Source organism: Polyergus mexicanus, unplaced genomic scaffold (assembly GCF_030449975.1).
Source record: "Polyergus mexicanus isolate NDT 795.1 unplaced genomic scaffold, iyPolMexi1.0 SCAF_12, whole genome shotgun sequence".
In the NCBI taxonomy this organism is placed as follows: Eukaryota; Metazoa; Arthropoda; class Insecta; order Hymenoptera; family Formicidae; genus Polyergus; species Polyergus mexicanus.
In genome coordinates, this window is record NW_027223332.1 from 7,088,693 (window position 1) to 7,114,951 (window position 26,259).

Sequence of the window (26,259 nt, forward strand, 5' to 3'; positions counted from 1 at the left end):
ATCGATCGCAATATTATGGCATATAATTCAAATTATTTAATTCGATATTTCTTTGTTAAATCGATGGAATGTCACAAGTACGTTATCTTACGCATTTTTTAGGTATAAGTATACTTTTATATATAAAACTTTTATATACGAATATCGTTTGAGAGCAAGCGAACAAAATATGGATCGCAAATAACACGAAATTGAGTTGCCGACGTGTGAAAATGTACATGGTAAAACGGTTTCGGACTAGACCCGTCACCGACGATCGATGTTGAAAGGAGCCGCCGTGACCATAGAGTCAGAGGATGAAGACATCAACAAATGCCGAGATTTGGTTGCCTCGAATGATGGATGTGATCTGGCCCGAAGGGGAAAACAGTTTCAGCGAACGAAAAGAACAAAGGGATGATATAAGAAAAAGAGAGAAAGGGAGAGCAAAGAGAATAACGAGAAGACGACAGAGACGATAGGAATCGACATAGAAAGTACATGCACAGAAGATAAAAAAATAGGAAAAAGATTGACGCTATGTCGCTAGAGATTGCACGAAATTGCGAAAGACGGAGAACCTCTGCGAAAAAAGAAATTCTGTCGCGTCTCACGTCATCAGAAAAAGGTACGCTACGCTGTCGACGGATAAATGCAATTTTTCACGGGTGCTACGGAGGCCGGAAGTCTGCCGGAAGCCGGAAGCAGGATCGGCGAATCCGCGAAACGCGCGCGAGAGGAACAAAGCTGCGTCCGGACGTGCGTGTATTCGCGCGAGCAAAAAAAGCACGGCCTTATCTCACTCACGACGGGGAAAGATTAATGCGGTTTGATGAATCGCGATGTCACTTTTCGCTGTCGCGTATAATTGTGGCTATACTTCATTCTTCGTACGAATATAATATCTCTGCTATTCCTCTGCACGTGATAAAACTAGATAGTCCGATTTTGTCACGATGATCAAACCGATAATGCATCGATCGTTCGATGCAATGGCATAATCGATTTATCTGTCTAAAAAAAAGACAGCAAAAGATTCATCTAAATGAAATATTTATCTCTTCTTCTCTCGAGTCCACTTCTCGTAACACGAATAAAATTTCAACATGATTTAAACCTACTCAAAAGAAAACACTTCGTGTTACCAGGAAGACAAGAAAGAAAGATATATATATACAATACATAGAAGAAACATATAGCACGATGACGCGGAATGATCAGCAGGAAAGCGACAGATAGATACACCGGACCGGCAGAGAAAATGTAGAAATAAAGTAGGGAAAGAATAGGCGCAATGACATAGGTATTACATCAAAGGCTGCATCGTTGGAAGCGAAAGTGAGATGATGCTTATTCAGTCGGAAGTTGCAACGCGGCTTATTGAATTTTACAGAGAATAAAAAGAGAGAGAGAGAGAGAAAGAGAAATGAAGAAAGATAGTCCGCTATGCTCGTGAGCAGAAAACTAAAGAGGAAACGAGAGAAAGAAGGGGAAAGAGGATCTATCGGCCGGAAGGCGTAGATACACTATCTATGCTACCTACTGCGACCGCGATAGATAACTCTCCAGAAAACTCGGTAAAGCCGCTTTAGAGCTTGCGCGTTGGTCACTTATAACGCGAGAACCCGCAATTTATCCCTCCGATCGATTTCACCGAAAGCTCCTAATTATCATCACATCATTAACGGCGCAAACTCTTTAAAAGTTATGCAAATAATTACTTTAGCGTGCTATTCCTTAGACAGGAATGAGATGTAGAAATTGATATTCGTGTCTGACAACGATATATGGAAAACTACTTCCTATCCAATATTTATATAGTTCTAATACAAATTGAAAAGAGGTCGGAAAGAGCGCAAATAAAATACTGTTGCTATAAAAATATTAAATATGTAAAGAAAAGAAAGTCGGTCGGCAATCAGTTGCATTAAACGCGATACGAATCATTATCGAGTCGCGCGAGCATCCGCAAACACAATAGATGCAATTAAATGTCGAAGAAAGCGCTGCTCGAACAAATTAAAAAAATCGGAATTTCCAATAGCTCGTTTAACCGCCAATAATCGACATCCGAGAGATGAAAGACGAGGGCGGACGCGACTGACTTCGTTGTTCGCTCGCGATGTGGCGAGGCGTGATTAATACCGAAATACCAATGACTTTATTCATGAGGGATCCACGGCTTGTTATGCAGATGGAATTTACGGTTAAATCATACGGTGCTCTCGCGGTATCCCGCGATCGTCAACGTTACTCTCCTCTCGCATCTCGCTCGCGGCGATGGCGCGATATCGGGATAACGAGGCGGACGTAGAGGCAAAAGAGAACAACGCACGGATACGCCTTAAAGTAGCTTTTCGCTCCGCAACCAGCTCATTCTCCGTTGCTGTTCTCTTCCGTCTCTACGTTTCATTGTTTTTCTCTCTTCGCCCCTTTTCCGTTTGTTCCCTCGGTCCCCATCTCTCCTATTGCTCCGTCTCTCTCCGATACTCTATAGCCCCGTCCGTCTATCCTCGTTTTCGTCTCTGCCGAGGCGGCACCGTCCTCTATCCGCCTCATCCCGGCACGAATGCCCATTCTCGGACCAGTAGCGAGATAGACGTTTATCTCTCGTTTCTACAAACTGTGCTCGCTCGTGTTGCGAGGCAGGAAATTCAGGCGATCGATAGGATACCGCATCAGAATCACTCACAGACGAGCGCTCATTTCTCTTGCATTCTTGCCGCTGACTGTAATGTTGCAGCAACACGTTTCTCACATGTTGCGTTATGTATTTCGCTACGCTCTTTTGACTAATATTATTTGTGAATATCGTTCATTCTTACATACCGCAGTTTCTTAGCTTTATAGAGAAAATTTATAGTTTATAAAGTTCTAAACAATATATATTGCATGTTAAAATTATCTACATATATTCATTAATAAATTGAAACTTTTATCCGTCGATAATATCTCACAATTCTTCGATTATTTCATCTAAAATTATTCTCCCCTTTTTCTTTTTATTCCGCGTTAAAATATTCAATAATTAATATTTTTTTTACTTTTTAAACCATATTAAGCGTTAATAAATACCAATCATTTATCAAGAAGCTCAGTATGCCCTGTCGGGAAATATATAATTGCGAAAAACCAGTCACGCCCCTTCAACCGGTTATTACGCTAACGAGCCTTCAAAGGTGGAATATCCAATACATTAAATTGAAATTTATCATCAGCACTACCGTGCTGTCAGTATCGCCGCATTAAACGGCTATAGCGATATAACGACGTTTTTCATTATATTCGCGATATATCCAATTGAAGAGACAGTAATCTTTACGATAGTGAATGATCGAATTTCTTCAGGTCCCGTTTTTCTTTTAATACAAGATTAAATTGAGAGAGAAGAAGATTTATTTAGAAATCGATAAAAAGAGTGTTGCTGGAGAAAATTTAAGCGAGTACTCACCTTCGTGTAGCTTTTCCAGGGTTCCCTCGGCCAAGACTCCAACAAGAAAAAAGACGAACCAAAGCAAGCCGACCATTCTTCTAACTCTTGATATATCCATTCTGTTAGCACTTAGATACTGCAACAAAAACATAAAATATTAATACAAGTTGCATGGCATTTCAATCGATTAATTAAGGAATTTTTATAATTTATAATTTGTAATCACATACACGCACAAAAGCTTTCAACATTTCGCAAAAGAAAACAGCTTCCTAAATCTTGCGAAGATTAAACTTTCGGGCGAAGGTAAAGCTCGGTCGTGTCTTAAAATACAGAGCAACGATTAACTGGATTATAAATATATACCGACGTCTGCCTAGAGAGAGAAACGATAGTTGGCAACTGGCCAAGATTCTTCATAAAATACTGGCGCGTACGAGCAATTAAGAGAACATTTGATGAATCGCGCGTTTCCGATTCGTAGATCGAAGTGAGCGAGTTTTCGAACGTTGCGCGTAATGACACACGGCAATAATGATAAACGTGGAGGAAGGACGGCGGAGGTTGTTAACATCGAAAGCTCGGGCAAATATGTTTTTATCGCCGTGCTTCTCTCGAGCACGACAAGCACTCCGGGCGGGGCGGAGTGGCAGAGGGAAGTTCCGGGAAAGTTCGCGCACTGCAGTATCAATAACCAGTTTTCCGAGACGAAAAACTATCCGAGTCTCTTGGAACCGCCGGCGGATATCCTTCCAGAGGATACTCCGCCTCTTTCTGGCGCGAGAGCTGCGCGGAGCTTCCTCCTCCTCTCGCAATCTTTTCTTATACGGCCCCTCGCACACACGAACCGGAGAGGAAACAAAATAACGAATGGTACTAATAGAGCGCGTTCTTGGTCTCCAGAAAACTTTTCTACTGTGCCGCTGCAGCAACGCAGCCCGGGTATTGGTCGGGCGGTGCATCGTAAATCAAAAGTTTCTCACCTAGAGGGAAGGCGAATATGTATATAACCGCGCGCAATATCTGTATTTTCCGAGCATCTTTTTGCTAGCTTGCAACAAAAATTCAAACAGACCGTACTAAATTAAGAAGTTCCATATGATTGATGATAATGTCATAAAATATACTATAAAATATACTGCGAACAAAATGTATAATAGTATAATAAAATTATAGATTTCTAATATGCACATAAATGTGTGTCGTGTCAACGATACAGTAAATACCGATTATGTGACAACAGATCGACGATCGCTAGTGGTGATGCCGAAGCATCTCGTGGGTCTGCTTATCTTCCCGAGCTGTCTCATAAATCACGCTGACGAAAGCGAGAGCGAATAGAGAGCAAGGGAGATAAATTATCATCAAAGAGTTTCGAAGTCTCTTATGGTGGACTCCTTTCCTTTCTCCTATAGTAATTCGCAAATATGTTGTCTTATAATAAAAACTAATATTTATATATTTTATTTTTTAAATAATTTTAATAAATTAATGAGATTTTTGTAGTTAAAATAACGTCAAATACAAAGTTATTTAAATAATTTTCGATTAGATATATAAAGATATATTTGTGTTACGTAATTGAAAATTATCCAAATAATAACATGATTTGATGTCATTTTAACCGTTAAAGCCGTCATTAATAATTAAAATTATTTTCACAAAAAAAAAAATAATAATAAAAACTTTTTTATTATTATTATTATTATTATTATTATTATTATTATACGCAATACTTATAACTCATTTGTGAATTACTTTATATCGCTGTACGCAAACAAATCAAATCTATCAAATAAGTGTAACAATAAACAACGGACCTCGATGTTTCCATGTTCGCTCGAAAAACAGAAAAATTGTATGGAAACATATTTGTCATGTAAAAGATAAAAACATTTATCATATAAATAATAGATACTGTACAAATATAAAATCAATTCAAGCAAATAAGTAAATAATCTTTGCAACGGTATTTCATAATAAATAATTTTAGTTAATGCTTGAAATTCAATATGCGCGAAAGATAGTAATAAAATGTAAAAATTAAATCGTGCGACGGTGAATTTACTCTATAATTATAATGCATCTGCTTATATAACGGGACGATAAAGACGAAATCGGACGGAATCAAATGAAGAGAAAATCGAAGGGACCATCTTCAGGATTTCCCACCGGTATCTCCGCGATTCAACGTTCTCGGTTCCTCGGGTCTTGAGTGCGCTTTCGAGAAGCGATGCACTCATGGCATCGCTAAAACGCCTCACTTAATCAGACTTCGGCTGTACGCAAAGCGGCATTTCTAGGACGCTCGTCCTTGGATCTGTAATTTGCGCTATACCTTCAAAGCCACCGAGCTCAGCTGTCTCCGTCTGCTTTAACGATTACAAGTAACTGGGCGTTCCTTTGGTCGCTTGCGGCCTGTGAGACATCGACGAACGCGTTATGCTCGAGTACACGCACATAGAAGAACGTAACTATGTATACACTGTATCGGAAAATGATTTCTAAGAGCGATTTTCCTTTATACTACCCGTGATATCGACAAGCACGCGGATTACCTAACAATAAATATTTAAAATTAACGGCATCGTTATGATTGCTAATTAATATTTGAATATTTAAAAACATAATTTTATCGCTTAAAATTCACGAAAGAATATTTAATAGGAGAGTCGTAAGAGTAACTATAAATTATAATTGAAAATTATAAGATTTTCTGAAACAGTGAAAAATCATTTTCAAGTTACATATTTAATTATTTCGGGTACCCCGACGATTTTGCTGATAAATTTACAACTCGTGTTAATTGATTAATGGAATCGCGACTTTGATGGTACTAAAGTAATTGGGAAAGGATCGCAGGCCTCAGGGCCAGAACGCCCAAAGCAGCAATAGCCACTTAGCCACATTGCAACAGGCATTAGCGGTAACGAAGTTAACGAGAGCTCGGTTAAATCGATTTAGAAGCCACGAAGACGTGCTAGGAGGACGGAAAGCCTAAAACCCGACGGCGGTCTTTGGCTAAGCCCGACTCCTTCGACCTTGTTGGAATTAGCAACTTCCGGGACGACCTTCATCGTCTTTACTTTCTTTTTGTGTGTATTGAGCATTTTCCAACTAGAAAAATTTTACGTTTCCCGCTGTAATACTTAAATTTATTAAAGATATTGTATCCCCTAATTATGAGGAAAAAATGAATCACATAAAATTTAATATATTTATTTTCAATTACCTTTATATTTTTATAAAACTATATATCTAATACTATTCGTATATCGCTTCAACAATTAGTCTTCTACTTTTACTGTGTATTTGTTATTGATCGCAATTCTCATTGAATTTCACTATTCGTGTAGACACATGATTCGTTGAAACTAGATAGCCCAAGTTTTTAATTTGCTCGTGCGACTCTGATTCTTCTTCTAGTGGAATGTATACGAGGAACCTCTCCGATTTCAATTTCGCCATGAAGAATCCCCCTCGACTCAACCTCGGTATAGAAATGCCGGACAAGAGGGAATTCTCGAGTGCACTCGAGACTGAAGGACGCTCAGGATCAATATTTATAATCTAGATTCTAGACGGTCAGGTCCATGTCTAAAAGCACCAAACAAGACCCGTGCCACGTTCAATTTTCTAGATTATTCCACAAGTACAAGTATATATATATATATATATATATATATATATATATATATATATATATATATATATATATATGTGCATTACATTGCGATAACACTTAGAAAACTGAAATACAATTTTCAGATATCTTTATGCGTATCAAACTTATCTAAATACCATATATATTTATCTAACTATATATATACATATTCGTTTAATTTCTTTCAAGAAAGTTGCTATTTCTGTCGTTACATTTAACCGTTTAAAACAGTCATCGGCGGCGAATGATCAGCTTTGTTCCGAGAACACGCAGGTCCCATTAACGGAATCACAGGGGCATCAACCCAGAGCGACTTGCACGCCGCACACTCGCGATCACCGTGCTAGCATGCCTTCAAACGAGCTTCCTCGAGATCTTTTTATTTCGTAGAAAACGGAGGAAGAAAAGGCAGCTCTGGCTCGTTAGCGCGATTACAGTGAAAACTATGGCGGGAACACCGATCACACAGCTACCTGCCGTCTGCGGATAGACGTGATGGCAGCCTTTGTGGAGTTCACGAGTGGCCGATAGTTGACTAAGACATTCCACCTACCGACAATTTCATCCGGACGCGATCAGACACTCGGTGGTTCGACGGTCTTGACGGTGATCGTGTACGTTTATCAGAAGACGGCGAATGGGCGGCTCGAATCCTTTGAAGTTTCTAAAAGCTATCTCGTCACACCCGATGTAATAACCTTCGTGGTTTCTTAGTGAAGTAGTCGATATAAAAGAAGATTGCTTAAAACGTATACAACCGAGATGAAAGGTTGTAAATACATTTACATCGATCGTGCATATTATAACTGCTTTTCATAGACTTTCATTGAGATTGAGTAATTTGCGCAGATAATAGAGATAATATCCTTTCATTGAGATATATAACAATGTAATTTTACCTCTTGAATTCTTTTCAAGATTGTTAATAAAATTTTCGTCAAACGTGCTATCGTGGAAAGTATGTATAAATAAAGTATTCCAAATTTTAGAAAATTTGAGTACGATAATGAAGATAGATTAAACAAAATGTACATATAAGATCAAATTCATAAAATTTTTAAGATTTACAAATTTTTTATTTTGGAAGACATTATTTTCTTGATATTACTTTTCGTTTATTTTTAGCATGATTTAACCCCTTGTATATAAGATATATTATTGCGATTACAAGATAGGTCAACATAAGGTTCCGCGATTTAAGCAAACAGAAACTTTGTTGTAGGAATCTTGAAGCATACGACATCGTTATACGGTCCTGCCTCCCCAACGGAGGGTTGTCTTTCTTCGAATCAGGGTAGACTGGCTTTTTCACTAATGAATTGGGAGTGTGAGAAATGTTTCGAAAGGGCAAGTCTTCTTTTTTTGAACTTATTTGAAGAACGAACGTGACTTAGATTCCGATCTTTTCACAAAAACAACATCTTAAGACATTTAAAAATAATAATTATAATTGATTAAACATTTGTTAGCATAATAAACAGAAACTTTGTCATTTAAATCAATACTAATTAAAAGCTACAATATTTCCAGTCATGGCGTTATATGCGCGCTTTCGTGAACCTCAGTTCATTCCCGAGTGTTCGCTTTATTCACTCTTCGCGTTGGAACTTTTTTAATTTCCGCTCGCGAAAGCTGAAAAAATGTTCGCGCAAAAATCCCTACAATATTTACTCACATTTCCCGCTTCTTTCTCGTTTTGTTCGCAAATTTCGTAACTCAATCTGCCGCATGCGTTCGAATTTTTCCTTTCCCTCTTCTTCCCACAGCTACCGACTGTAAAAGCCTAAATCAATACCGATAATCCTTCCGGCTGCACTCTTTCCATTTTCTTCGCTTCCACTGATTATTTCGATCTAAATGATACGGACGCGCGAGTATTTTGATTTTTCGGCATGGCGTTCACTGCTATTTTAGTAAGTCGCGCTTAAAACCGACGCTCTTAACGCTGTCAAAGGTCCGTAACGTTCCCAGTTTTAAGCCACCCACGACGACGTGATAATCGAGTGTGCTACGCTTTTAGCTATAATGGGCAAGTACACGCGTCGCTAGGAGTACACCAAAGAGAACCAAGCGGAAAGGGAGTAGCGTAGGGTGCAATGTAAAAGGGGGCGGCGAACGAGAGAGGCAGAGCGCGCGTACCACGACGAACAACTGCGTGGTAACTGAATTACTTAGTACATCGCGCTTACTGGTTCGATGATGCGATTTTACGACAATCCAGCACGGCGAACGAAAATGACGACGGCGGCAACGACGGGAATGACGCGAGTGAATTTTCATCGCTGTTAAAAGCGACACTTAATTAATTATAATGCATTGAAGAGATCTATAATATTAAAGCAATTATATTATATGTTTGCCCCCTTTTAAATAAATTCCTGATTATACGAATATTGAACAGTTCAGAGTGGTGTTAATTTATAGTGGTGTCAATTTCAAAATTTTAATTCTGCATTAACTCAAATTTAAACTGAATAAAAAATTTAAATCTTATCTTTTATCTGTAATGATTCTTTCGATTCCGAATTCTCGCGTAATTTTGCACTTTTGTATATAATATTTAGTTCCGCTCTGATGGATTGTTAATTTTCGCTATAGAAGAGAGAGAAATTTTGTTCGAAGCCATTTGTCACGGAACATCTGCTGTACTTTTCGAGAGAAAAGTTGCTCTCTCGATCAAACATTTACACGAAACAACCGCGATGCGCATAACGCGCGTCGGTTAGAGTTTCTGTCCTGAAAATAAATTTACAATTTAAGCTATTAATCTTCCTGACCTGTGCACTATTCATCTTGATCATTACACACGTGTTGCTGCTAGCACGTATTACACGTGTATATGTTTTATGTTATTTTCCTTTCGATGGCTTTTATTTATCCGTCCATGTACCTTTCGTTACGCGCGAATGATAAAAAGCGACGGCGAGTGAAGATAAACCGATACTACGTCTTTTTGCCGGATAGTTTAAACGGAGAAAGATTCAAGAGTGTATCGCGAAAAAAAAAATAATTACAGTTTCAATCTTCCAGCCCTCTGGAGAATTACTACGCGGTCAACGGAACGAATTGACCGTGGATAGAATGGCGCGGGAATAAAAACTGGAAGAAGTGAAATTTATTTTCGACCATGTGGTAAACTTTAATTGTAAATTCGTTCTGCTACTAACGGATAGAATTGAAAAACGAACGTGTGACGAAATTAATCGATCGGAAGAATCAAACCAAGATATGGATATATCTGGAGATTCTGATTTATACGATACTATAAAAATAAATAAACAAAAAAAATTATTATTGGATTAACAGTAAAAATATTGAGAAATAAAAGGTACAGTAAAAATCTACAACATCCAAAATACAGAACTTCCGCCACGACGATATTGCGAGTTCGACGGATTTATAACTGTCGCATATCATATCCACTTTGCTTGTTTGTATTTGTGCCTTTTCCTTTCTCGCTTCTATATATTGACGCTTCTTTCTCTCCTTTTCGAAAGTTGATTGCGCTGGAAATATAATTTGATTGCTTCGGTGCCCAGTCTCAATAGACGCGGTAATCCTAGCTCGCGGCTTAATGAAAAAGTATTATTGGCTATTCTTCTTCTAGCGACTCTTCTAGTTAATTCCGCGAAGTCCGAAATTGTACTTCCACGTTATACGACACGAAAAAAAAGACATTAAACGATGAGGAATAGTACTCATTGAATGCAGTGATCCCATTGCATATTCACATACTCCGGCTATTTTAAAAGCGTCTGTGTATATAACGCTACCAAGCTTCTCTTGGTGTTATATAAAAAATAATGAAATATGAATTGGATTTTCAGAATAGTGGCAATATTACTCTTCTTGCATTTATAATTATTCTAAATGAAGATTGGTGGCAGATAGTTGATTAATCTTTCTACGTTATTTATCAACTTGTCAGATGGTCATTAAGTAAATGAATAGTTTTGTTCATTATATATTTCCTTATGCTATTTTCACGCTCAATGTATTAATTACGTCGCTAATCTTAAAACATTTTCACAATGATCATATTAAATATTTATCGTAAATTTTTATATCGGTATCTAATATTTTACAATTTTTAAAAAAGTTTAAATTGCGAGATGAAATATTAAGAAACATTACAAAATCCGAAGAAAGTATTTTTAAATGATTATATACAAAATTAAGACCTCTCTGAAACAATAGATTAACGTAATAAAAGAAACGGAAGCTAATCATTGTTCAATGAGTTTGTATCAGCCAATACATCTTATTAGACTGTAAATTAATCCAATTAATTTATACCATATATAAAACTGCCTTTGTTTCTGTTCCTCGACTCAATAGCCTTAACTTTCATTAGTCTCCTCGCTTCGTTTTTTTTCTTCTTCAAATTTTTATCGACCTTGTTGAGAATTTTTCCGCTGAAGCATCTTATTCAGCTTTTCGACCTATCGCTCTGCGATGCCACTTCGTTAGCGAAAAGATTCTTTTACCAAAGGATTCGATGTACTTTAAAGATATTAAAACGTACACTCTTTAAGCGATACATTTATCCTTTGTTACGTTCCGGTAAGCAGCTCTCAAGAGTACTTTCTTGAAAACAAGATTTGGATGAATGCCTTACATCGGATTCGTGAGACGAAAAAAAAAAATTGTTATTACTGTGCACTCGATCGTTCATAATTATATAAAATATAAATAAATACGTGATATACGCTTTCCGTACAGCTCTTCCCAAAAGATAAAACGATAAAAATACGATGAAAGTAAAGTTATAATTATATAAATTTGACTCCCAAAGGTAATTTAAATCTGCATAAATATTTTTCCTGATTATGCAACTTCAATTTGGATCGCGACAACTTCTCTTCTTGCTGCTATCGTTCATCGAAAAATATCTCATTTCTTCGAATACATAAAAAACGTAATATCACACAATATGAAAAACAAGAATACGGTTGGGATTGTCGGTCTAATATCTTGTATAGCGATCAAGCACTGAAAAGGCCGTCGAAATAGCCATGAAAAATTACGGTCACTTTGCTCGATAGCAAAAGTAGCTCGCAGATTTCCCCGCAGAGCTGGGAACAAGAAAATGGAATATCTGACCTGACGAGCTCAACCGATATATCATCGTCAAGTATTGCTGCAATGGCGTCTTGGGCGTCGTTACAGGAAGAACCTCGAAATTCTTCGCAATCTTAAACGGCGAGATAACAGCCTGAGCATCGTGAAAAAAGCCAGGCATTTACGTCTCGTTCGTCTCTCGTGGCGTCTCTATTGCGGAAGTGAGTCGGAAAAGAGTGCGCAGTCAACAGGACCATAAACTTATCGGTGACGCGTCGAACTACAAGAAGCAGTCGACTTATATATTCCTCAATTGCCGCGTCTCGCTCATATCGTGAATATCATAAATCTCTTTATAACAGCCCGGTTTATCTCGACTTTATCGCTGTCTCGTATAATTCGTTAATGATGCTGTAAACGCGGCCTGCATAATAGGCGCCCACCCGTAATAGGCACTCGCTCCTGTTTATCACTGACAATGAGCGGAAAAGCTCGATACGATTGCGGCTTGTACACTGTGTCACCGATTCACTGATAAAAGCGATATCTCGTTCTCGACTCATTCCCGAATGAAAGAATCATTGTGAGTCTTTGCAATGTCAAACATGTTTTTTTATCGATCTCAACGACATCGATAGCGATAATCAGGCTAGCTAATATTTGTTTAACTTGCCTTCAACTTGTTGGCAGAAATTCACTTAACGCGATACGCAAATGCCTTTATTCGTTAATGATCCTTCTCTTTCTTATGTCAGAAATGTTTAATCAATGTAATCGTGTATAAATGTATAAGTCTTATAATTTAAAAATGGAATAAAATGACGGTTTTCTCGTACATAAAAATCGTATATAAAAATTTAGATACATGTGCTTAATTTTCTACCAAGTCTCGTATTTTGCTAGCAATTATTTCGTTCGAATGATGGCCAAGTAACACTGTATTTTTCGAGAAAGCCATTTAGGTAGGAATCGTAACACAAGCGGAACGCCTCTCATGGATCCGTAATATCCCGACTATCCTCACGTGCCCAAGGGCAGTCAGCTCGAGTATGATTCATCCCCCGATTTGTTATTTTCGCATTAACCAACTTCCTCTCTTCACCCTCGTGGGGATTCCTTTCTGACTCGCGCGGATACGACGAATATGGTCGATAGATGGAACGCCATTATCCAGCTGTTGGCGCGCTAACGTCTTATTTATGAAGGAGCTAGTCATTGGCGCGCATCTATCAATTTACTCCTAACAGAAATGTAATACGCGATGGTGTATTCTTGACTTTTGCTGCATCCATATACGTATTATATTTGGAGATATGGCTTACACGAAGATTGATCATTTTCTCGAATGGCATCGTAATAATTGAATCTCTACTTGATTTTAATGCTTTGCTCATCATTAACGCGATATGAAGCAATAAACTACGATTAACGCGCAAAAAAAATTCCAAGTCGTATAGCGCACTTACTTTCCCTACATTTCCCTAATAGCGTACGATATTCACTAATGGGTTCTTTTCGTTCTTCAGCTACGTAAACGTAATTAATCGTTACATTTCTACCGTACGGAAAAAGCTGCAGTCACATCGTTATGCCACTGCATAATCGCTAATAGCATACCCGCTTGACAGCATCCAAGTCGTAGAATAAGAGGAATGAGATAACATTTCCTCGTCTGTCGTGAAATTCAAAGAGAACGAAACGCCACGCGCTCGTTTAATATGCGTAATCTTATTCGAAATAAGCATCCCCTCGTTCGCATAATTAGTTCGAAAGATAAGTATAATCGCGACTTCGTTTGCTTTTACTTTCAAGAACTCAATTAATATTGCATATTCAGTGTAACGCGCATTCGTATTTACAATTAAACAGCCAGTTTGGTATTTTCATTAGTCACGTATTATGAGTGAGACAATTTTACGAACGTTGTTTGTCGTTATGCTATCTCCAAAGTCTTGAAAAGTTTCAGAAGAAATATTTCACGACAGCTTCTTCTTCAGTATAATTTATCACGCGTACGAGCGCTTTGTTCCGGATATCCCTTAAGGTTACGATGCCCTATGGTGCATGCACCAACATTTAATGCTCGACGTTGCTATAAAAGCGAAGGTTGCACGTCGAGTCGGCTGACAACGAGCGTGTTAAATCGTAATGGGCGTAAAATTGCAAGTCGCATTGCGCGTAGTGCATGCAAAACAAAGGCAAAAACAAACGAGTCAGCATTTTCTTCTAGTAATGTAAAGACACTGCTTCCTAGAGGACAAGAAATGCATTGACCGTAGGAATAAATTTCCCGTTCGGTAAAAATATTATATGAAAACAAATATGCCGCAAAAATATATCGCAAATACTCCGAGCTAGTTTCATACGTGTATGATTTCGCAATAAATGTGCAATAAATATGATTACAGCGCTTGGCGAATAATCTTAATGAGATCCTCGTGTCGCACATATCGCGCGGCGATGCTTATAACGGCGCATGTATTGAGTTCAGAATCAACGAGCCCCGTATCCTTATTGTCAGTCACGTGACTATATGAGATTCCTCGGATCGCAATCTCGCCTTATTTCCGCGGGAGAGAGACGCGGGATAGTAGATGGAATGTACATACATATATATATATATATATACGTACATATACGTAAGGCGGATTGCGCCGAATACATAAGGGGAAAACTCACGAGCGTTACTATGATGCGTGTGACACAATAAAGTTGTACATATTCCGCGCATGTGTATGTGTTACGGTGTGTAATTTAGAATAATTGAAATAGATGCGCGTAACTTGAATTAGCTCGGATCCGATTCAATAATTGCTTCAAAGCATTTCGATCGCTTTGCGCGAAATATCCAAGTATCGCTTCATCTCGCTTTTATCGATGGAAAACGATCAGTTAGCATGGATGCTGTTGATCAAACAACGTAACTATCCGATTTACGGTACCTCTCTTGCGTACTTACGCTCGCAATTTCTCATTAACTCGCGGAATCTCACGCGTTGTGTGCTTTATCGCCCGCGTAATCGCTATCAATATCACGTAAAATGAGACGAAATCACTCGCGTAACATTACGTATTGCGAAATTTATCGATACAATTACACGAGTCATAATCACTCCCCATATCGATAGCTACCATATGTCATATAAACAATACATTACGAATCGAACAGAATGAAGGTAATTAGATCGCGATTTGATTCTGCCATAATTACCAATCACCGACTACAAAGTAAAGACTCCAGAAAGATAGCAATTTCCAGTGAGAATAATGCAATTTATCGTATCGATCTCTATATAACACTAAAGTTCAATGATAATATTCAGATCCGGAGCACGTTGGTGGTTGAAGAGAGTTAGGTAATTTTCCTCGCTCCTCGCAATCACGGCCGAGATTGTAATCGTGTCGTTACACGCGGTAAGGCCATCCGTTTCATGGTACCGAGAAAAAGTCTTCGGGCGATAGCGCGGCTAATCAGAATCCGGAGACGCGGTAAGTGAAGAGAACCGGCCGCTTAGACACGCTTCTGAAGTTCCAGCGAAGCGTAAAGTAATCCGGCGCTGTACGCGGGTTCCCAAGGTATCACCTCGAATCGTTTCTACGACGCCGAGGCGGGAGATTATTAATTGTAATTAAATTCAGAGAGCCGGATAAGAGAAGACCGGTGCGGTTTAAGCGGCTAATTCGCAGCCCATCGCGCTGCTATACTTTTAGAGACCCTCGTATTTTACGCCTCTAAAAAAATTATCCTTAACCACGGTGCTTCAGTGTAACGGATTTAGCGAACCGCCGCGGGTCTTTGAAACTTTTAACAAAACGAGACTTAATAAGGTGCGGTTTAACGGCTATTTTATCAAAGGTTACATGTGTGCTGTGTGAGTGCTTTTCTCTCGGCTTCTCTAGCAGCTGCGCCTTGAAGCAGAGAAGAAAACTGTTCTGTCCGTTTAAAAGAATGCGCAACATCGTGTAAATTTGTTTATCGTTCACCTCTTGAACAAGTTTTTTACTCAAGATGCATCTAATGGCAGAGTTGCAAAAATTTCAGTTGCGATAAAAAGATTTTAACCAAGTCAAAATCATCCGCGCTTCCTCGTAACGTGAAATTTTTCTCTCGATCCTCCGTCCGCCGCAATTTTATCGTAACCACGATACATCGGCGAGGTAGATCCGTCCAAAACAAGCGACAATCACGACTGCGGTTAATAATTCGCTACCGCAAAACCATGCGCGAGAGGACGCGATAGGCGAAACATCGGGGTGCTGTGGTCGCGACATAAAACCACGGCTCCGATAAAATCCAACGCCGCAGCCGAAATATCATTCGGCTTCTCTGCGTCGTATCGTTGACGTGAAAGTAAGTTCCGACGAATTAATCCTATACCCACCATATATTGGACACAAATACACATACATATAACCATAACGGAAAGTTATTCAACTCAAATGTTACAATAGGCGTAAATATTAAAAGCTACTAATATTTAGAATATCCTTCAATTAAAAACAAAGTTGATTCTTTTTGATGAATATAAATGATTATATTGCAATATAATGCAATATATATAATTTGAATTGGATTAAATACATTTCGAATAAAATAAATATTTTCGGATCGATCCTAAAAAAACTTTCTACCGCTTTGGCAGAGCTTCTGAAATCATCATATCAATATCAAGTAACCGATGCACAATAAAAGATATTATTTTCTAGAGACATATCAGAATCGCGAAACGTACGCTTGAAGAAAGTTCGACGACTCTCGACGATGGTGAAACAATCTCGAATTTTCATCAAGCGTCCGTGTGTATTTAGCGCATTACTTACGATAATCCCGAGCCGCGGTTGCCGGGCCGTAGAGTATGAAACCGCAGACCAAAGCCGAGACGAGAGTAAGTGTAGCGGATGTGCTCCGCGTTGGCTGCGCAAAGTTATCGTTCAAGTTTTAATTCGAGCTGTTATTTATATAAGCGTCACGTGTATGTACATTATCGTGTGCCAACTTATAGCTAACGCCGAAAAGCAACTGCATTTTCCCGACATCCACGCGACAACCGCTTCGTTGGATCCCCATTCAACGTTGTATTTTAGTCTGATTTTACCTATACGATGAATTATGCATAGCTCGCGATGGTATTCACGATATGAATGAACTCATTTGTAACAACGCTTTCGAAAAATGGTTTATTTATTTTCCAATGCATCATGCATTCTAGACTCTTGAATTTCGTAATCATTAAATATTATCGCACTTTTAATGACTTGTACATAATACTTGGAAACGTTACAGTGAATAAGAATTTTTGTATGCGAAAAAAATTTGATTAAAATACAAAGAAACATTAATAATTGTTCTTTCGAAGCAATATACAATAGCTAAAAAAGATATAGCCACTAGGAATGCTTTTACGATTAATGTAATTAGTACCGCTTGTTCTCGCATAATAATAATTTTAATAAATCTTTATTTAGTTTCATAAAGTTGTGTCATATATTTTCTCATGCTCCTTGTCTCACACATTCTCCCTCTCTTTCTCTCTTTCTCTTCATCTACTCTTCGACTCTCGCCGTCTCTCTGCGGGATGGTAGAAAGGTTAATGCAGTTACTCGGTTCCCCCTCGACCCCACACCTCGCACCCCTTGCTTTCGCACGGAGAGAGCGTTAGGGCTCTTCCCGTCGAGACAGGCGTTAGAGACGAGCATTTTAGTAAAATGGCCTGAAAATGCAATTATCGGCTATAGGTGTGCAGTAATGAATTGCCTACGTTATCTATATAGACGCTTTTGAGTGGCATCAGGCCGACCAGCGGTACGGATTCGGCAATTTTACATCAAAATGCCCGTCTTTGCTGGGTCTTGAAAGCGAAGCTCGAAAAATCAAAAGATGATGAAACGTGGCTGATACCCGCGATAATTCGACTTACCGAGTGAGATTAAGAAGGTCCCGGCCAAGGCCTCGGGCAAATACTAAGGACACCATCGTTCAAGGGAATTAAATTATGGATTAATAAGGAACCCCTCTCGGGACCTAATATATTTATGCTGGTAATTCGCGTACCACCTGGTTCTGCCGGCTCTCGTAAGGCTCGCAAACTCTCCGCTCTGGTTACACATGTAGCCTCGTAAAGTTGTATCTACGCTAACGAATAATTTAAACTTACTGTAGAGCTGTGGAATATACACTTAACGTAATAATCCATAATACATATCGATAATGTGAATAAATTCCGATGCGTGTACAATTAAATCGGACATTATAAAAATGAAACATTACATTTTCAATTTTCGATAAACTGTAATTAATCTCGCACAATACTAGGGAAGCATAGAGTGCTTACGGCGAGTTATCTGAAAGCTTCGATTGTATCCGAGCTAACCGGTACGGTGGTAATGTTTGGCGGACAATAGCGCACGGAAGTGACGGTAAGTAACACTGGAACGACGTTAACGGAATCAGGTCAACGGTGCTCGAGATCGTCCGATTTTCAATAGCAGCGGCGGCAGAGTTAGCGGGGGCAGGTGATACCGAGAGATGTAGAGGAAGAGGAGGAGGAGGAGAAGAAGAAAGTGGCAATGGCGGGGTGGTACTCGAAGGTAGATTCGCATAATGCTTACCGGTTTAGTTCACAGCTCGTGGTTTTCATCAGAGAGGATCTCGAGTGTCGGCGGAGTGAGCCCGTCGAAAGCGCATCCGCTCTCGCTGGCTGACGCCGAGCGTGTAAATAGGGCGCCTTGTTTATAGTTTGACATTGAATAATCATTCATCAAGCGAAGCCTTAACGAATCAAACGGACAAAGGATAGCGGATCGGAACGAGAAGTCGACCTCGTTTTCGTGAATTCTCGACACTCTACTCGAACATCTCATATGTAAATTATGCCTCGGCATAAAAAAGCGACGAGTGGCCAAGGATGATCAAGAAAGATTAAATATCGCTCGTGATATATTGCAGATTTCATAATTCAAGCAAATATAAACATGCGTTTCCTCTCATTAATTAACCAATAATAATAATAATAATAAATAAATTTTTAATCGATAATAATAGTGTTATAACATGTATTCCTCTATTTTTATATAACGTTTTCTGTATTTTCTGCGTGTAGCGGTACATTATTATTGCTCAAAAAACACAAGCGAGAATTATACTGTGTTTGCAAAAAGCATATGAGAGAAAACAAAAAATTAGGCATTAATTTTCAAGACATACGTTCCCGCAATCAGGGCTTAATATCTTTCATCCTTCAAATTATGTCGTTACCGCAGGTTAAGCTATATCACGCGTAAAAGTACAGAAAGGAGCGGAATGACGAGGACCTCCTCAGCTTCTTCGCAACATACTTCCTTGCCCTTTTCGCATCGTCATCTTCTCAACCTCCCGCAGCTTAATCTACGTAATTTCGGGGATAGAGACACGTTGCGGGAAATTGCGTATGACCGGTGGTGTATCATCTTATCTCATTTACTCTTACTACCGATAATGCCTTGTCACCATAGGTCCTTGAAGCATTTCGTCGCTCTCTTGACATATAATCTGTCTATGAGATCAACATTGATAGGGGCCGCCGCTCTTAATTAAACGTGTACGAGGATTTCATCGGCTGAAATCGGCGATCAATGCGATGAAATTTTATTTTGTCATCTCTCAGTTTTTTTCCTGGCACGCGAATAACTTTTTTCATCGGCTTATTATCACTACGGTAAATTTTTCCAGAGATCTTTATATGACGAAGAAAATTCATTTCCAGATATGATTCACATATATGATTCGTAGCTTCAGATATAAAAGCTAACAAACGATACTATATACGTGAAGATCGTGATCCTTCTTTACTTCGTACAATTAATAGATAAGACACATTCACGTTATATTCAACTTATAGCAGATGAAAAATGCAATTGCGATATCAAGGAAAATTTCGATGTAAATGCGGGCTGTATAAGCGCAATAACGTAATCAGATCGCTTGCAATATTGATAGACTCTCGATTTACAAAATAAACTGTAAATAGAGCCGTTAGTCTTGATTAGCATCGATAACAATTTCGATATCAGTCAAGGAGTCATTTTGTAATCGACATTCCATCCGCATCACTGTACTCGTAGAATGCTTATGTTATACGTAACTATGCGAAAATACTTAAATATAAATTCAGATATGTTAACCATAACTATTTGGCTTTTATAGAACACAATATTTTTGAAACATTGACAATTTACATGCGATCCTAATGATATATAGTATGTATATCATAATGTAAATTCACAAGTACGCTTTTACGTCATATAGCGGACTACGTGACCGAGTTACGACAGATGAGCTGAGATTAAAATAGAGTGATATGTCCACCAAAAATCAACCGTCGTCATGATCCATCCGTATATATGATCGTTCGTTGCTGAAAAATCTAATAAAAGTGGAAATATATGTGGATATAACGTTGATATTATAATTGAATTCAACAAATATTATTTCGAAAAAAAATCGACACAAACTCATCTATCAATAAAATCTCCGTGGTGATGGAAAAAAAACCCACCGTAAAAAATTAATTTTCTTGTATGTCAATAAGTAAAGTCAATTGCGAATCTGACGTGATACCGCAGACGTTGTGACCGGATGGTGGACTTGCCTTCGAATTGCGGCGAGGCAAAGACCGACACCAGAAACGGCTCCGGACAGCCGTAGAGAGGTGCTTGATTCATGGCCGCAAAGGCCTCCATCTCCGTCCGCGCCGGCATCTCCCTCTCGCACGCGCGCATAAATACGTTTTCTTTGTCCCTCTCCTTCACATCCGCGCGGTCGAACCTGGCCTATGGTGGCGAAGGCGTGCAGACCGTTCTCGGGGTCCGAGTTCAACCCCGTATCTGTAGATGGCTCGATACGAGTCGGAGGATGGTAGGAGGTCCGGCAGTACATTTTGCTGCGGTCAAGCCGGTCGTCCACTCATTTGCAACCCCTTGTACTCCCTCACCCCGGCCCTTTCTCTTTTCCCTATCTCTATCTCTCTCGCCCTAATCCGCTCTATCTGCCTCGTTCTCTGCACCGGTCGGACGTGAATGGCTATAGGCAGCGTTTCCGTTCTCTCCTTTTTCGACCATCCCGCAAACCAACGTTCACTGATGATGTCGGCGGATGTCGACGGCGTGCGGTGCCGCTGCCTGGTACTGAAGTGACATAACGAAGTACCGTAATAAAATGGGCATTATAGGAGGTATTATGGGGCCCAGCGCGGATGAAGCGCCGATGCCGGATCTCGATGCTACCGGTGCACGAAAATATCTCGGCCATCCTATTTATGGTGCGTCTATTTACGGCTCTAAATAATCCTGAAGAATCCCGATAAATCCTTATTACCGATGATAATAGCGCGCGATATTACAATATTATACTGATCGTGACGCTTCGATAAAGCTCGAGAATACGACCACGTCGTGCTATTCTAGTCGCTATATCAACATTGTACTAAACTTCTAGTCCTCTTGATTTTTGTTACAAATTCGCGAAATAAATAATACTTGCAATATGCAATCAGCGTGGATTTATATTTAGGTGGCAATATTTGTCTTTTTGATTGAGAGAGAATAAGAAGGCGGAATCTCGTAGGATGTATGCGGAATGACGATTGCGGAACGCTGCGTTCGCGCTTACTCGATTTTCTCGTTCGTCATAAAGTTAGTGCGAGAGCTTGCCGTTGCAGAACTCCTCGAGATTCCTTCGAGATCTCTTTACCCGTCTCTTTCGCCTTTTGTCTTAAACGGAAGTCCGCGCGAGACGCGCGCCGCGTTTGTCCTTTTGGAAGATTCTCCCACCGTGATGGAAGAGAACATTTCACTGTCGAGAATTGTTACCGAGAGGAGGAGCACTCTCTCCGATGCACTTCCCTCGAATACAAAAGCCCGCTCGTTACCCAGTTCTAAGATCGCGCAAAAGTGGGGTTAATAGGATTTCGCTATTTCACTATTATCAAAATTGATCGCGATCGTTGTCAGCTTGAATCGCGCAAAAGCTCGTTCACGTTTCGTCAGTTGTTAGCGTGCAGATGCGTTCAATTTCAAAGTCGGTGCAACGAACTAACTTTTTCCATTTCGCTACGCCACACATTTATAAAGCGGTAACAGATTATTTAACTTAAATAAAGTTGTAGCACGCGTAAAAAAAAGTATTATAAAGGCAATATATTCTCAATATTGTACCGCTATTCGTCTAACGGAAATACACGTTACAAATTTTGTGTGAGAAACAATTCGCCTACGTAACAAGTTCATCGTTGCGCATATTAATTTACAACATCTACACATTACATCACGACCGCCGTAACTCGATGTTAATGTTGCGAGTTCTCAAACGAGAATATTCACGTTGAATAACATGCTCCAGTTACCATACACGAACGACAGCAGCGAGATAAAAATAAAATCGTGGAAGCGCCGATGTAATACCAATTTTCAAATACTGGGAAATATTTGCAACACAAAAAAATGGTTGAAAATTTCGCTTAACCGTCGTTTTTAGTCAATCAAGAGTTTTAGTCAAGAGTTGTAATTTTCCACTAAATTGTTAAAAATTGATTTCGCCCAGCGAATTCCAACAGGGACAAACGTACGATATATTTTTTTAAATATTCTTTTAATATTCAAAAAATATATGATACAAGTTAATAATTTTATATATTTTATAAACCAAATAAAAAGTGATCAGTCCCTCGAATGTAATCGGCATGAAGACGAATATAAATATTGTATATAAATATAATATTATTCGTATCTTGAGCGTATACAAAAGTAACTTGATATTGAATTCCACGACGATGACTTACGCGAGAGTTGCCTCCTAGTGTACAACCATAACCGAGTTACGAGACGCGCCGGAATAAAGTGCCTTCGCGAAGTTAGTAATACTAGTTATAGAGGGAATTGTCTCGAGAGAAGAGTATGTTACCGCCAAGTATGGCGGTGTAATGGGCGGCACGTGGGAAATGCTGGCGCACTATGGCATTAACATAAGTGCCGTAACGCCTAACATGCGGCAAAGAGAAATTCCAATGATCTAGCATCACTGTGGCGTCAAATGCAATAAACAGTTTAGGAGAAAGGGAGAGACAGCTTATAATTTAACAGAAACTCCCCGTATGTAGAGTGACTAGTCCGAGTAGATTTAATCGTCCGTTGCATACATTAAGGATGACCTGATGCGCAATCGTTTGAGCGCGGGACCGTTACATTTCTCGTCGAGCACGCGAAACAGTATTATCTTGATACGCGTTATCCCGGTAAATCCTCGACCCATTATTGGACGTATTTATCTGCTTTCCAGCTTTGCTGAAACATGCAGAATGATAAATCAACCGCCCACCTTTTCCAGCATTCCGCCGCTCATTCTCAATATTGCATAAAGGTGAGTTTGCGCCAAGTAGCGCGATGATGAGAGATTTATTCGATATTAAATAAATTATTACATAGAGGATAATATCGTTATTAAACCGTCATCGCAGTCGTTTGTGTTTTGTTCATTTCACAAATACATATAAAATAATTTTCTCCTGCGAGATAAAATTTTTTCAACGTACGCAACATATCAAAAGATTACTTCCATAATAAAAAAGTTTCCAAGATGTAACTATGTCACGAATAGCGTGCAGTGCAACAAATAAAAATATTAACGAGTAAATTTTGAGATAGTGTGTGTACTGTGTATACAGCGATTGCCAAACGAAGGCAAGGCAGATGGCGAATGCATTTTCGCGCGGACATGTCGGACGAGAAAAATTCGAGTAAACTCATCGAATCAAGGGAGCCGTGTAGCGAGGGATGCGCGACGTACACGTCCGTAGTTCGTCGTCGTTTTCTCGTTCAACGTTACAACGTTCCCTCGGGAGTGAGACAACTCAGGCGTGTTCGCCTTCCTCCGTACTTGACTCGACGATGTCCTGTTCAGACCGCTGGAAAACTGGGGCAATAACGGGTGATTGGCAACTTTTAAAATAGCAGCCCGCGGAAACGCCGCCGGGGTGACGCGCCTGCATCGGAAAGTCGATGAAGAGTTCAAGCAACGCATCAAGGTGTATGTCAGCGGGGATGAAAGCGCGCGTGGATGCGCCGGAAGTTTCAGAAAGTCAATATGTTGTCGTCGGTGTAACGGCATTCGGAGAGTTTTTTTCTCACGAAAGCGAACAGGTATTTCCGATCCGGCGGAAAAGTGAAGCACAAGCTGCAACTTACGACATTCGCCGGCGAAACCGATATTCGTTCACGCGCAACTACTCGCAATTTTAATAAAACTTTGGAAAATCGGACACAAACATTCCACGCGAGGACGCAATAAAAACATCCCACGACGGAATTTTGACATTTTTCAACTTGTGCGCTCTAATACTGCATCACTTTCGTAACACCGTGTCTCTATCGCAATGTTTACAGAATAATTATCAGAATTTTTCTCAAAATACGTTCAAGTTAAAGCGTTTGCTAGTTTTTGTATTTCCATGAAAAAAAAATAGAAGATTAATTATAAAATGTGATAGAAATCAACATCTTCCGTAAACAAACGAGGCTTGCAGACGACGCGTTAATCTCGGTTTTGATTTCTGCTACTCCGCTGAAGCGGGGCAAGAATTGCGCGCGTAGATGTGCACGAATGTGCCGAAATTCACTTGGAGGCCATAATACCCAGAATTTCGGAATTAGCACGGCTGCCGGCGCTGCCACTACCGCACAATGGAATACATTAAACGGCCCGCACATTCCGAAAGCTAATAAAGTCTGTTACCGCTTATTACACCTCCGTAGATATGCAAGTGGATCAATATACGCGCTATACGTGCCACTTGCCATACGTCGAAAATATCTATATGCTTGTATATATATACATATATACATTTATATATATATATATATATATATATTTACATCAGAAAGAGAGAGTTTTATTTTTAACTTATAAATTATTCCAATAAAAGACGTAATGTGAAATGTGAGATTTTTTATCTCTCCCAAATCTCGAAAATAATACCGTCAAGAAAAGTTTTTAAAAAAATACTATTTTGTAAAAGAATTTAGAGACATCATATAAGAGGAACGTATCATGGATACATCGCATTCGGCACGTTATCAGATGCAGATGCGGCAACGAGATACATTCGTATAACTTTATCGCGACGACAGGATGTCGGACGATACGATTTACCGTAACCACTTGGCCGATAATCAGACGCGCCCTAATGCGATATTGAGAATCTTCTCCTCGCATCGGCTACTCATCGTGCCACGCCACGAAGGAGTTCCCGATAAAGTTTTTCTCCTCTTTCCGTTCCCTTAACTCTCTCCGTGCACACGTACGCGTGTCTCAAGTGTAAGAAGAAAAAGATAGATAGGTGCAGATAAGGAGGACACGACGAGAGCGGCGTCGTCGCGCTCGAAGAAAACGGCGACGGCCGGAAGGGTCGTCGGGGTGAAAATGGGTAGTGGAAGGAGGAGGATCCGTGTGAGAGCAAATCTTTGTCGTAGGAAATCGACCGTCACGCTCGACTGGAAGCTTTCGAGAGCCGAGCACGTCTCGGTGTCGATTCTCGATCGTGTCAAACAATAAACGCGAGTTTATTCCGTGTGATTCAAAAATAGGAACTCGCGGATTTGCTATTGACGTAGCAGCGTAAATAGATATACGATGATATACGCGTATATTTGTTTTTCAATGTACAAATCGCGTCTGTTTCATCGTTCAACATTTGTTAAAGAGAGAGAAAAAGAGTGAAAAGGAGTGCTTAAAGAAAGAAAGTAGATTGAGTTAACTATGATGGAGAGAAATTATTCCGAATGTGCGTCGCGACACGAATGCGACACACCGTTTATGTACGACTATCCAAGAATTAACGCAGCGAGTGCTTTTACAAATCCCGACAAAGAGAGGGCTGTGGTAACAATAAGCCGCGGGATAAGTGCTTACAAACACCGAAGGGAGTCGAACGCGCGCGCCTGCTCCCTCCTCGACGTCTCCACCATCCCCGTAACTATCTCCCCGTCTAGCTCTAAACGGACGAAATCTCCTTGTCAGCATTTAACAGTGCATTCGCGCACGTCCTTATACTGCTTATACCGCTATCCGAACCTTTCGCGCGTGACGCGAGTG

General features: G+C 39.7%; 1 protein-coding gene across 1 annotated transcript in view; it reads right to left on the reverse strand.

Moving 5' to 3' along the window:
• Sema2a (Semaphorin 2a) overlaps positions 1–26,259 on the reverse strand; it is a 240,299-nt gene that overhangs the window by 143,655 nt on the left and 70,385 nt on the right. The window contains exon 3 of the mRNA XM_070305479.1: positions 3,431–3,548. Within this exon, the coding sequence (XP_070161580.1) occupies positions 3,431–3,548 (118 nt within the window). The remainder of the gene's footprint in view (positions 1–3,430; positions 3,549–26,259) is intronic.